The sequence below is a fragment of the Caloenas nicobarica genome, chromosome 1 (assembly GCF_036013445.1).
Source record: "Caloenas nicobarica isolate bCalNic1 chromosome 1, bCalNic1.hap1, whole genome shotgun sequence".
Classification (NCBI taxonomy): domain Eukaryota; kingdom Metazoa; phylum Chordata; class Aves; order Columbiformes; family Columbidae; genus Caloenas; species Caloenas nicobarica.
The window spans coordinates 40,197,694-40,209,965 of NC_088245.1; the positions used below are offsets into that span (position 1 = coordinate 40,197,694).

Consider the following 12,272-nt stretch of genomic DNA (forward strand, 5'->3'; position numbering starts at 1 on the left):
GGGCTGTGCTTGAAAAAATAGGGAGGCAGGAGAAGAGGGAATGGGGCCGGAGGGGAAGATGCTCCCAGCCGAGCCTTTGGGCTCATTTGGAGTACAGGCTCACAAAACCAGACAGCGGGGCACTAGGAATAAATAAGGAAAGGGGATGTGCTCGGGGGATGTCCGCACACTGGCATCCCACTGAGGCCGGACCATACTTGGGGCAGATGGAGGTCTCCTTCCCACTCCCCATTGGGGCTGACAAGGCAGGGACCCTCGCCGTATCGGAGATATCTCCAGGTACAGCGAGGTCATCCTAAAATAGACACGGAGCAAGATGAGACCCTGCGGGAGGTGTGCTGGAAGGGGGGACAAGCTGCGCTGCTGGCATGAGGGCAAGAAGGAGGCTGCCAGCCCACCCCCCCATCCCGGGATGCCACCGCAGGGGGCTTGAGCATCGCCCCAGTGCAGCGGCAAGGCTTGGTGGTCTGGGAAGAGGGAAAGCGGCCCCCCGCTGTCCCCTCCGGGGCTGGTCCGGCTCCTTGGCGCTGGGGAGGGGGTAAAGGGCCACTCACTCCTTCCTCCCTTCCTCGCAGGCAGCAAAGCCTGCCTTGCTGGCGCCCCCAAAGACCTCCACTGCCTGGTCATCCCACTGGATCACATTGCCTTGGAGGTGGGAGGTGCAGTTGGCCAAACCCAGGATCTCCGCCGGTGCCAGCATGTGGTCCCACACGCCAAACTGGGCCAGCTCCCCCACGAAGGCCTGCGTGGCGTCGAAGCGGCCACCCAGCGTGTCCTGGGAAAGAGCAGGAGAGGTGATGGGATGGAGATGAGAGGAAGGACACACATCCAGTGGGCAAGCAGGTCAAGGGGTAGAGGGAGAAGTTGGGGTGGAAGTGGAACAAGATACCCCATGGCAAGGAGTGGAGGGGATGGATGTGTGGGGAAGATGGAAGAAGGTGGGGAGCAAGTCGGGGACAGAGAGATGGAGAGTGGGAAGAGAAGATGATGAGTGCATGTGGCCCCCCCGGAGGTTGGATGAGTGGGCAGAAGAGCCCCTGGCCCACGCTGCCAATGCGTCCTGCCTGTGCCATCCCCTGCCCTCACCCTGTTTGGGGGCTGCTCCCCCAGTCTGGCTTCACACCAGAGCGATGCGGACCAGCAGCCCTCAGTGGTGAGCCAGCACGTACCTGCTCCTGGCCCAGGATGATGACGCCCTGGGGCTTGATGGCATGCCAGGAGGCCAGGTTCTCACCGGCAGCCCGCTGCTCACCGTCCTGGTACGCCGACCACTTGCCGTCCCGAGTGGTCCACGCCACGCAGACGTGGTGCCAAGTCTTGTCCTTCAGGCTCAGTGGCAGCTGGGCGACCTTAGCAAGATATGCAAGAGCTTGGCACTTAGTGGGACTGCTGGAAGACCCCGGTGTCCCCCCAACACCTCACAGAACAAGTGGTGCACGCCTGCGGCAGCGGCATCTCAAATTCTGCAGACATCTGGATGTGCTGCTTCTCCCTCTCAAAACACGCTTTGGCGAGCCATCCTCCTCACCCTCCTGCCTCCACCTCGAGCCCTGTCCATTCAGGTCCCCCACCCTGGTACCCCCAGGAGCATTGTTTCCCAGGGTAGTTGAAGCAGGGGAGATGAGGGCAAGAGCTTTCCCTCCTGTCCCCACTCCGGCTCGACTGACCTTGTCATTGATGAGCAGTTCCAGGGGGTTGCTGCCCCACTCCAGCAGCACGATCTCGTTGGCTTGGCTTGGGACAGAGTAGGAGAATGGTGTGCCAAGCCCATCCAAGGCCTTGGACTTCAACCACATGCAGATGGTGAAGGCATACAGCTCTGGCAAGCTCTTCTTCATGCGGGCGTACATGTAGTTGTTCTGCACCGGGATGGTCACCTTGAAGGCATCGGGAGGGCTATAGCCTGGTGGTCCTGCAGGCCAAGGATGGGGAGGAGAGAGGAGTATCAGCACCCATCATTGAGGTGGGGGTGGCTTGTGCCAGGAACCCCTGTGCCACCTCCATCCCCGTTGGGCAGGACTCACCATGCTCCAGCTCCATCACCCGGTTCTGGAGGGAGTTCAGCTCCTTCTCGATGTTGTGCTGCTGCTGGCTGCGGTCAGTGCTGGCGGCCTGGCGCTCCTTCTGCAGGGTCAGGATCTTGGAGAGGAGCTGCTCCTCCAGCTGCTCCATCTTGGTGTGGAGGACGTCGCGGGCAAGCGCCGGGGCGGTGGGCGCCGAGCCGTTGGTGCGGGCTGGCAGCTCCTGCTGCGCTCGGCAGCAGCCGTGACGGGGTGGCGGGGGGTGGGAAAGGAGGGAAAAAAGACAAAACTCAGCGCAGTGTCACTGTGAGAGATTAAATAAGGACGTGCTCGGCCCACACCACTGCTGGGACCACAACCCCACATCTGCAGCGGGGTCTTCTCCAAAAGCCTCCAGCTGACTTTGTACCTCCCCTCCCAGAGGCGTTGAGTTCATTGCTGCAAAACAGAGCTTGGCTGCTCTTAATGACTTTCTGCTGCTCCAGAGACGGAGCCAGGACAGGACGCATGGGTGCTCAGGTCATCCCTTGGCTCTGCTCCCACGAGGAGGGGACAACAGAGGAAGGAGCTTGGGGCGCCCCTTCCCCACTACACCTGAGGCAGCTTCACCACAGCCAGCACGTTAACATCACATCATGGGGCTGTAATCCTCTTAGCTCAGCTCAGCCAGCACATGGGGTATGCACACATGTGGCAGGTTGGGCAGGTAGCTCTCCATAAGTGTAAGCCAGGCTCTGCCAGGCCATAAGGATGCCACGGGGAAGTGGGGACAGTGGTAGGTCCTCCAGTCCTCAAGACATGGCCCATTACTTGGGGATATTGAGCACATCTTGTCCTATAAGGGTTAAAACCCAGATGAAAACTCTTCCCTTGGCTGATCCAAAACCCAGTGCCTGGCAAAGATGCTCCCAACCACTTCCGTGCCCTACAAAGATCCCAGATCCCACCTCACTGGGAGACCCCATTCCAGCTGGAAGAAAACCAGGCTGGAAGGGAGAACGTGGCCCCTTGCCACACTCCTGGTGTTTCTCCATAAATAGCAGCCCTCTCCCCTCCCTACATCCTTGGGGCATTAAGCTCTCTGCCACGGGCTTGGAAAGATGGTGAGCACTTTCTCTGTGCTGCCAGACCTTCCTGAAGGTGCCAGAGCAGTCATGGTGGCCAAGGCAGGGGCCACCACAGCCACTCCAGCACCAAGAGGGGTCTGCGTGGCTGCTTCAGGCCTGGACATTTGCATAACTTGTGCTGGTGGGACATGGGGTGATGCCATCCCTACTGATATAGACAGGCTCCCCGCATCCTTGGAGCTGGCCTGGAAGAGGTCACCATGTTCATCTATAGTTGTGGCTTCCAGCTTTTTCTTCTTCCCTATATCCCACTTTTCCAGGATGGACAGGACTTGATGATCCCACACACAAAGGTGCAAGGGGGGGATGCCCCCCATGTCACCCCCAATCTTTGCTATCTGTCATCAACAACAGAGGGGAGGGAAAGGCTGGAGGAAATCTGGGTTTGGCCGGACAGGATGCAACCTTGGCAGATGGGAACAGCGGGGAGAAAGTAACAGGGTGAGGGGGAGTGAGAAGATGGTGTTGGTGTGAGCACAAATGTCCCCACACTGGGCAGGAACGCTCGGGCTGTAAATAAGAGGACAACTGTGATGCCCCAGGGTCTGCAAAAGCCTCCAGTGGGGTTTGCTGGGACAAACCCACAGGTTTTGTGAGGAAAAACAATGTGGAGAAACAAAACCCAGCAAGAAAATAGAGGTTGTGCAGGGGACATCTGCCAGCCCTGACCAAACGCCAGCTCTCACTGCCGGCTGGCTCCGGCAGCACCGGCGATGCTCTCATGGAGAGCAAAACCTCTCTGGTAAGGGAAGAGCACCCGGCAAAGGGTATCCTGCGTTTGGTATAAAACAGGGAGGGATTAGCCAACAGGGAATGGACTTTAGCCCTTTTTTTGGGAGGGGTCTTGGGGAACCACCAGTACAGCAGCTGAGACGCGGGGAAGGGATGGCAGAAGGGAAGGAAAGAGGAGTGGAAAGGTTAATTCCCATCCTCCTGGCAGGGATAATTCCCACCCAGGGTTGCCCGTGCTCATATCCACACAGAGGAGGCTGTTGCGGGGGGACAGTGCAGGCAGGATGGGGGTCGCTTTCTCCTCTTTGTCTGCATCCCGTGGGCTCCAAGAGCTTTTCTCATCCCTTCAGGCTGCAGCGGAGGCTGGTGCGCTCCTGTCTGCCGCACGCTTTGATTGCTCGAGCTGCGGGTTTGGAGCCTACGTCCCTGCTTTCGTGCACGGCTCCATCTGTTAATGACGAAAAAAGAAAAGGCTGGGAGCTTTTGTCACTCTCGCTAGCCCCTGATAGCCTGCCCTACATTATTCAGTAGTGACTGAGTGCTTTTTTTTTCCTCTCTCTTCCTCCTGCTTCTCTCCCTGCTGCTATTTTCTTCCCTCTGTAACTTTTCTCCCTGTGGCTTTTTCATTTTTCTGGCTTCAGAGCATCTCCTGATGCAACCCTCTGTGCACACACACGCTGTCTCTCCCCTTTTGCTTAGTTCCTTCCCCTTTCCCGAGTTTTTCCTCCTCCATCCCTCTGTACAGCTCTCCCTGGCCCCTCCAGCCCGACAGCCGGGGCACCGACAGCCAGAACCATGTGGCTGGCCGAACCATTGCCAACCCCATGTTCCTCTTGGCAAGTGATGCAACTTGTACCCTTATCCACCAGAGTGTGGGGGCCACCCCATCACCCCAGGAGCACCCCAGCAGCCACCATCCCCATCCCCGCAGCCAGACCATGGACCCCCCTAACCATCATCCATGCCATGTCTCCAAGCTGCCGCTTGAGCATCTTTCTCCCAAATCAAATTATTTGCAAAATTATTAATGTTAGCTGTGCAGCTGTTATCTACCGGTGACCTTTGGGGAGGGGAGCGGAGGGGGAAGCGCCTTCTCCCCGGCTGTTCGGCAGGCACCCGGCTTCCCATCTGCTGTCGTGCCGGCAGCACGGTAGTGAGCAGCGGGTGCGGGGGAGGCTTGCTCGACGCTTTTTGGCCACCGGAGCCAGCAAAAAGATTGAAAGATGCCAGGTAATATTAATCATGTTAAATGTCAGTGGCTGGGGGGGGCTAGGGAGGGGGAGGTGGGAGCGAGGGGCTGCAGGGCTGGGGCAGCCACGTTGGCGTGCGCTTGCTTGGGTTGTAGCCCTCAGTCAGCAAATGCACTTTATGTAAGGAGATCAGAGCCTCATTTACTAATGCACCAGCAAATCTGGGCCCCGCTGCTCCCCCTCAGCTGCTGGCACCCAAGTGCCCACCTCAGCTGCTGGGACGGGGTGGGCAGGACCGCAGGACGATGCCCAGGGGATGATGCCCCAGCACATCCCAGCGAACACGATGCTGAGCTGGGTGTGCACACGCAGCAGCCTCATTCCCTTCCCCGGATCCACGAATCCCCCCAGCCTGCCCGCAGCTCCTCCATGGCCACCAACACGGGATGCTCACCGCTGCAGGATGGCACACCTGTTGCACCAGGATTTTTGGGGCCCTGCCACCTTTTTGGACCGTTTTGGACTCAGGAAGGAGCTCGGGGGTCATTAAACTCCAGGGTGGGGGTGAGCAGGAATGCATTGGCCTTTCCCTCCTCCTTGCAAGAGAAGAGCTCACTGCTCATTTCTGTCCCTCTTAAACTTCGCTCGGGGGCTGGGGCTGTCACCATTTGGGGCTCTCCATCCCTGCTTTGCTGGGAGGCAGGAGGGAGGCAGCCGCCTCGCTCCCATTCCCAGGTCCGTACCCGAGGGCTCCACGCCAGCAGCCAGGTCACCAGCCGCAGCGGCACGGCCACACGCCGGCTCAGGAGCACACAGGCTGGTTCGGTGCTGCCGGGGCCAGGTCTCCCTCACAGCCCATTGGGCTGCTGCCCCTCCCAGACAGCCAAGGGACGATAGGGGCGAGGAGGGCATCTGCACCCCAGCACAGCCCAGAGGGTGATTCCCTCCTCCCCTCAAAACCACTCAGTTTCCCTTTGCAGCAGAAATTAAAAGCGTGGAAAAGGAGCATTTTGGCCCCCCAGCTCTGCAAGCTAAGCTGCGCCCAAGCATATGGATACGAGCACACAGAGAGCAGGCAGAGACCCCTAAAAACTGGGAGGAAAAAGCCCAGTCAGGCTGCTGCGCACAAGGAAAGGACGAGCAATGCCTCCAGCGGGGTTAGGAGGAGGTGATGGAAGATGTCCCCATGCGAACACCATGCCAGTGTTTGCCCATCCCTGCCAAAACAGTGGAGGGTAAAGAGGGGGGACCCTCTTTGCACTGCCCCCGGGAAACCTTGCCATCAAAATTAAGAATGAAACGACTTAATAAGTTTTTGGCGCATTGATAAATCTTATTATGCCTTACAGCTGGGGCCGAGAGCACCCGGATTAGGTCAGTGATCTTCTGCCAGCTCCCTTCCCACAATCCTGGCTCCAGAGCCTCCAGCAGTAATCCCTGCCGGCAAACCCGGTGCCTGTGCGGAGATGCCCTGGGATGCAGCCATCCCGGGGGAACCCGCAGCATTTTGTGTCATCCCTCTCCCAGGACTAAGTCACCCCGGACTTCAACAGCATTTCCTCTCCTTCATTCCCTCCTGTGGGATTTCGCAGAGCCTCCAGCGCACTGCAAATCACCCTGGGACCATCCCCATCCAGATCACCTTCTGGGGTGATTGCCATCTCCTTTTAGGAGAGCCGGGGGTGCCCCCCATGCCATGGGGTACCCCAGGAAGGTTCTCAGGGCTGGCTGATGGAGCTGCATGGGATGGAGAGATGCAAGCAGCCTGTCAGCAAGTTTTGAGGTGTCTGCTTGTACAGGAGAGGGCAAAGGCAAGCCAGGGAGGGGAGCATGGGCAGCCCTTGCCTCACAGCCAGGGTGTAACCCCAGGGCTTGGCTGTCACCAGGCTGGCCCAGATGGCACATTATGGCAGGCTGGGGCCAGGGCAGCTGAAGTCCGGTCCCCCTGTGACACGCTGCCCCATTTCTTGAACCTGGAGGGCTTGCTGAGCTGTGGGGTGCTGCATCTCCCCTGCAGGGTACCCTTGGGACATGGAGGTCACCAGCAGCGCAAAAGGGAATATTTTTGGTGACATGATGCTTTTCTTCCTCATCAGTATGTGTGTGTGTGAGCCTCGACCCAGCATCGCTTCAGACTCCTATGGTGTACACGAGAGCCTGCTCCAGCCCTTGTGAGCTTCACCTTCCTCCACCCCAAACCTCCTGCAGTCCCCAGAAAAGGGGCCAGAGCAGCTCATGGGTGACACAGCCCCTCAGGGAAAGGGAGGAGTGTGACCATAGAGCAGCTAAAAGGCCCCGATGCTCCCTGAGGTTCAAACTGATGTGTCAGGCACTGTCCCACCATGTACCACTGGGTCCTCAGGCACACACTGGTGTGTGTGCAGGGGGTTATTTTTCCCCTGTTTTATTTCTGGATGAGCACATCTGCTGTCTGCACATGCATTTGTTAGCACAGTTGTGTGATCCCACTTGTGGCAATCTATCTGGGGCTGCAGGGGGGTTCCAGGGTGGCTCTGTCTCTCCCTTTGGCTGCATCAGGCTCCAGGCATCATGCTCAGCTGGGCTGCATGTCCCCCCTCCCCACATGTGCCTTCGTGTTTGTTTTCATGCATGTGTGTGCATTAGCCTGGCAGCTCACAGGTGCTTCTTCCAGTCTCCAGCTCTTTCTCTTCACATGTGCATGTGTTTACTTGCCTTTCCCCATCTTTCTGTCCCTTTCCATGTCTCCATCCATTACGATAACCCTTTCCTGGCCTCGTTTCTCAGCCTGTGACCATGGTGGCTCTGAATTTTCCAGCCACGTCCTGCTGCTGCTGTGCCCATATGGCTGCAGTGAGGGGAGGCAGAAGGGCAAAGCTGGGGAGAGGGACCTAATGGGGTGCTGTCTGACCTCGCTCTCAGCTCCAGGGAGGAGTGGAGAGGGCAACAGGGAACCAAACGGGAAGACAAGGAGGTTGAAGACTCACAGGAGGCTCCTTGCAGGTGGCTCTGGTCCCCAGTAGACCTCAGGGGACAACAAACCCCCAGAAAAGATGGTACATCTGAAGCAAACCCCCCAGGGAAACCAGACAACACCCTTCCAGCAGCCCGCATGTGCCCAAACTACTGCCCCACTGTATACTGCAAATTCTGCCAAGGTTCATGCAACTGCTGAGCTCACATCAGCCCAAATAAATCAAAACACACACACACTCTGTGATGGGTCCCATCCATGGCATCACCACAGAGCCTTTGGTGCTGCTGGTTCGTGGCCAGGCCAGGGCTCAGCCCATTGGGCACATACTGCACAGATGCTACAGAGTGGGGAGCAAGGGTGCACATCCCAAGTGCCAACAGCCCTATGCCACAGTGCTGGGCACAGCGGGTGGCTCCGGCTGGCCCCTTCTCTACAGCTCCTACAAACCATGCGGGGAAGGGGTGTTGTGCTTGCGGCAGGTGGCACCAGCCTTTACTTTGTGACATGTCCCATTCACAAATGCAATGGGATCAGATGAGATTTACCTTTCTGCTAACGGGCAGGATCTGGTCCTGAGCCATCAACCTGCTTCCCTTGCTCCATCAGAGGCCTTGGTGGGTGCTACAGGGTAAGCGAGGTGCCCTACCTGGGTGCAGGCTGGGGGGAAAGCAGGGCAGCCCTGGCCCCTTGGGATCACCCTGCATGGAGGGAAGAGAGGGGGGCTGAGGGTGAGCCCCTCACCCCTGGGGGGAAGCCTGGTGGAAGAGCAGGGCAAGCACAACCTTCCTGAAGCCTCATGAGGGGGATGAGCTGGTTTGGGGTGCAGGTGGCAGCAGACCCTGGGAATGGTGTGTGCAGACCAGCCCCCCCAGGAGCATCCCCTTCCGCTCCGACCCCTGGGAGCATCTTCCCCCGGGAGCATTCCCCCCGACCGCGGCAGCATCCCTCGCACCTCTATCCGGTCGATGCGGTCCTGGAGGGCACGGACGGCCTCCTCCAGCTCCCGCACGGCGGGCGGCTCGGCCGGGGGGTGGCCCATGGTGCCGGGGCGCGGGGCGGCGCGGAGCCCGGCGGCGGGGGGGACGGCGGCGGCGGCGGTTCGCAGGCCGCCCTCGCAGCGGCTGAGCTTGCCGGTGAGCTCCCGGATGGTCTCTTGGTCCATGCGGATCCGCTCCTTCTGCTCCAGCGCCGTGCGGCGCAGCTCAGCCGCCGCGCTCCGCAGCGCCAGCAGCTCCTCGGGGCCGGGGCCGCTGGCGGGGCCGGGGCCGGTCGCCGGGCACTCGGCGCTCAGGGGCGTGCAGACGAAGCGGCTGAAGAGCGGCGGCGGCGGCCCCCCCGGCAGACGCGGCCCGGCGCTGGCCAGAGCCTCGGCGGGGCCGTGCAGCGCTCCCAGCCCCTTGTCGGCGGCGGGCAGGAGCGCGGCGGCGGCCGAGTCATTGTCGGCGGCGGGGGCGGCGGCGGGAGCGGCGGTGCCGGCCGGGTGGACGCTGGCGATGATGCAGATGATGGCCCCCAGGAAAGCCAGCATGCCCGCCGCCAGCAGCACCGCCAGAAACTTCAGGGTGGCAGCGGCGTGGGGGGCCCGAGGCCGCGGACAGCGAGAAAACAAGGCGGGAGGGGACGGATGGAGGGACGGCCAGCCCGGAGGGAGCCGGCGGGGAAAGACGGTACCGGCGGCAGCACCGACACCGGGGCCCCGGAGCGCCGCGCTTATATGTGCCGGGGGGCGCCGCACGCACCGCACCGCCCCCGCCGCCGCCCCCGCCCCGGCTCGGCCGTGCAGCCCCGCCCGGCCCTGCCCCTCTGAGCGTGTCCCCCCCCGAGCATCCCTCCCCGGGCTGCAAGTGAGAGGGGTCCGGGCGTCGGGATGTGAGCGCGAAAGAGGAGTCGGAGACGGGGAGTTGAGGGAGGCACCAGGGCAGTCCTTCGGGCTGCTGAGGGACATTTCCCTCCTTGCTTTTCTCCTAAAAATTAAACCAACAACTTTCCAGCTCTTAGAAATGCCTCCTCTGGGAGGTCAGCGGGGTGGCTGCCCTGCTCTCCCAGCCCAGACACAACTGTTGCAGGGAGCAGCCACGGAATGCCCTCGCCTTCTGCCCTGCACGCCCACGCCATCCATTTGGGGAATAAATAAATCTTCCCCTACCATCAATTTACCCTAAACCGCTTGTAAAGAAGATACTTCGGGCACCTCCTTTCTCCTTGCTCTGACAGAGCGCTCGCCCATCCAACACAAGCCCTGCCCTCTCTCCTCCCCTCCCCAGGTACGCCGGGGTCTCAGCTACGCAGCCCAGCCAAGCAAAGAGGAGCAGTGGAGGGAAGGCAAGCAAAATTGATTTTAAGCTCTGCTCAGTAAAGGCAGGGGATCCTTCCTAGCCAGCAAGAAAGTGGCAGCATATGTGTTTAAAACAGCTCCGGCACTGGATATGAAACACTGGTAGGCATTACATCTTCTCCCCCTCAGGCATGTTTGAGTGGATTGCAAGGGAGCCAGAGCTACAAAGGCTCCTCAAATTCAGCTTCACGCAAGCAGAGAACTGGATGCTGCCAGCAAGGCATGGTCACCCTCTCTCCCCAAAGAGTACATTGCACCCCAGCCCCTCAAAATCCTCACCTGGGGGCCAGCAAGAGGTCTTCCCAGCTTGTGGTGCTAGGAGGCTGTGGGAGAAGGGGAGGAAGTCAGATGGGGCAGTTTAAGGAAGAGGGAGAGATGAAGGAAACCGTGAGGAGGAAAAGAAGAGGTGGGTATGGAGCGGGGCGAGAAGGTGGATGTGGAAAAGGCCAGCGACAGGCACCTGGCCCCGACAGTGAGGCCGGCAAGTGCTCCGGGCAGCTGAAAGCTTGGTGCACTGGAATGAGTGGGTACTGATGCAGGATGCAAAGAAAATAGAATCCTGTTCCCTGTGGCATAGAGGGAGGCCACCAGCCTCCAACCTGCCCCTTCCTAGAGGTGGCAAGGCATTGCACTCCCCTGTGTCACCCCTTGCTGCAGCATGCCTGACAATGTCAGCAGCCAGGCAGGAGCTGATTCGAAATGAACCCATGTGGGTGCTGCACCAGCCCTCCCCATGCCACAGCGTGCAGATCAGGGTGGGAGGGATCATAGAATCATAGAATAGTTTGGGTTGGAACAGACCTTCAAAGGTCATCTAGTCCAACCCCCCTGCAATGAGCAGGGACATCTGCAACTGGATCAGGTTGCTCAGAGCCCCGTCCAGCCTGGCTGTGAATGTCTCCAGGGATGGGGCATCTACCAGCTCTCTGGGCAACCTGGGCCAGTGTTTCACCACCCTCATTGTAAAAAATTTCTTCCTCCTGTCCAGCCTGAATCTCCCCTCCTCTAGTTTAAAACCATGGCCTGCTAACAAGTCTGTCCCCACCTTTCATCTTGGCCCCTTTTAAGTACTGAAAGGCCACAATAAGGTCTCCCCGGAGCCTTCTCTTCTCCAGGCTGAACAACCCCAACTCTCTCAGTTTGTCCTCATAGGAGAGGAGGGATGTCCTCCTCTGCAATGCTGCACAGAATATCCTGTATACCTCTATGAGGCTTTTTGGGTCCCAGGCTGGGGGAAGCAATGCTGTGCTGGGGATTGTGCACTGGCCCGGCCAGCCAGATTTTATTGCCAAAGGCTGCAGGATCACGGTGGCAAGATTTATCCCTCTGGCTGATGCCGCTGTGGCAATGAGTGGGTTGGGTGAGCCCCTCCACATCAGCCGTGACCCACTTGTCCATGCCGGGAGGTAGATGAGTTGTTGCCACAGCAGGACAGGGCTGACGGCTCCCAGGGTCCCGACCTCTCCCTGTCCCTCTCCTTCAGCAGGGACCACAACTTCTTCCCAGAGACAAAGCAATGGCAAAAATAGATTTTCGCAGGGGGTGATGACTCAGGCTGGGGAGTAGCCAGAGCAGCCTCCTTGTCCCGTGAATAACAATTCAAAGATTCTCGTTAGGCAGCCGGCTCTGTGAGGATGCAGTGATGCCGAAAACCTGCCCTCCTGTGGGTGACGGGGTAGGGAGAGGCAATGGGAGGGCTTTGGGGAGCCCCGTTTTTGAACAGGATTGGTGACAAAGCTGGTTTTAACAGGAACTCACAGATTCAGTCCAGAGGGATGGGGAGTGAGCGATTAAGGGTTTTTCTTCCATCTAATTAATGCCCAAATGGTGTCTTGGGCTGGCAGCTGTCCCCAGGGGATGGCTGTGGACAGGTCAGGGTGAGCCAAGAGGCCATCCTGCTGTGGTCCCTGG

At 59.4% G+C, this 12,272-nt stretch overlaps 1 protein-coding gene across 1 annotated transcript; it reads right to left on the reverse strand.

The window, feature by feature from the left end:
- Positions 1 to 501: 501 nt before the first annotated feature.
- Positions 502 to 9,554, reverse strand: NPTXR (neuronal pentraxin receptor). Its single transcript, XM_065633517.1, has 5 exons — positions 8,979 to 9,554; positions 2,025 to 2,247; positions 1,668 to 1,912; positions 1,170 to 1,349; positions 502 to 775 (listed from the first exon to the last, which is right to left on the reverse strand). The coding sequence occupies exons 1-5, from the start codon at positions 9,552 to 9,554 to the stop codon at positions 551 to 553; spliced, it is 1,449 nt and encodes a 482-aa protein (XP_065489589.1). The 3' UTR covers positions 502 to 550.
- Between the last annotated feature and the right edge of the window lie 2,718 nt (positions 9,555 to 12,272).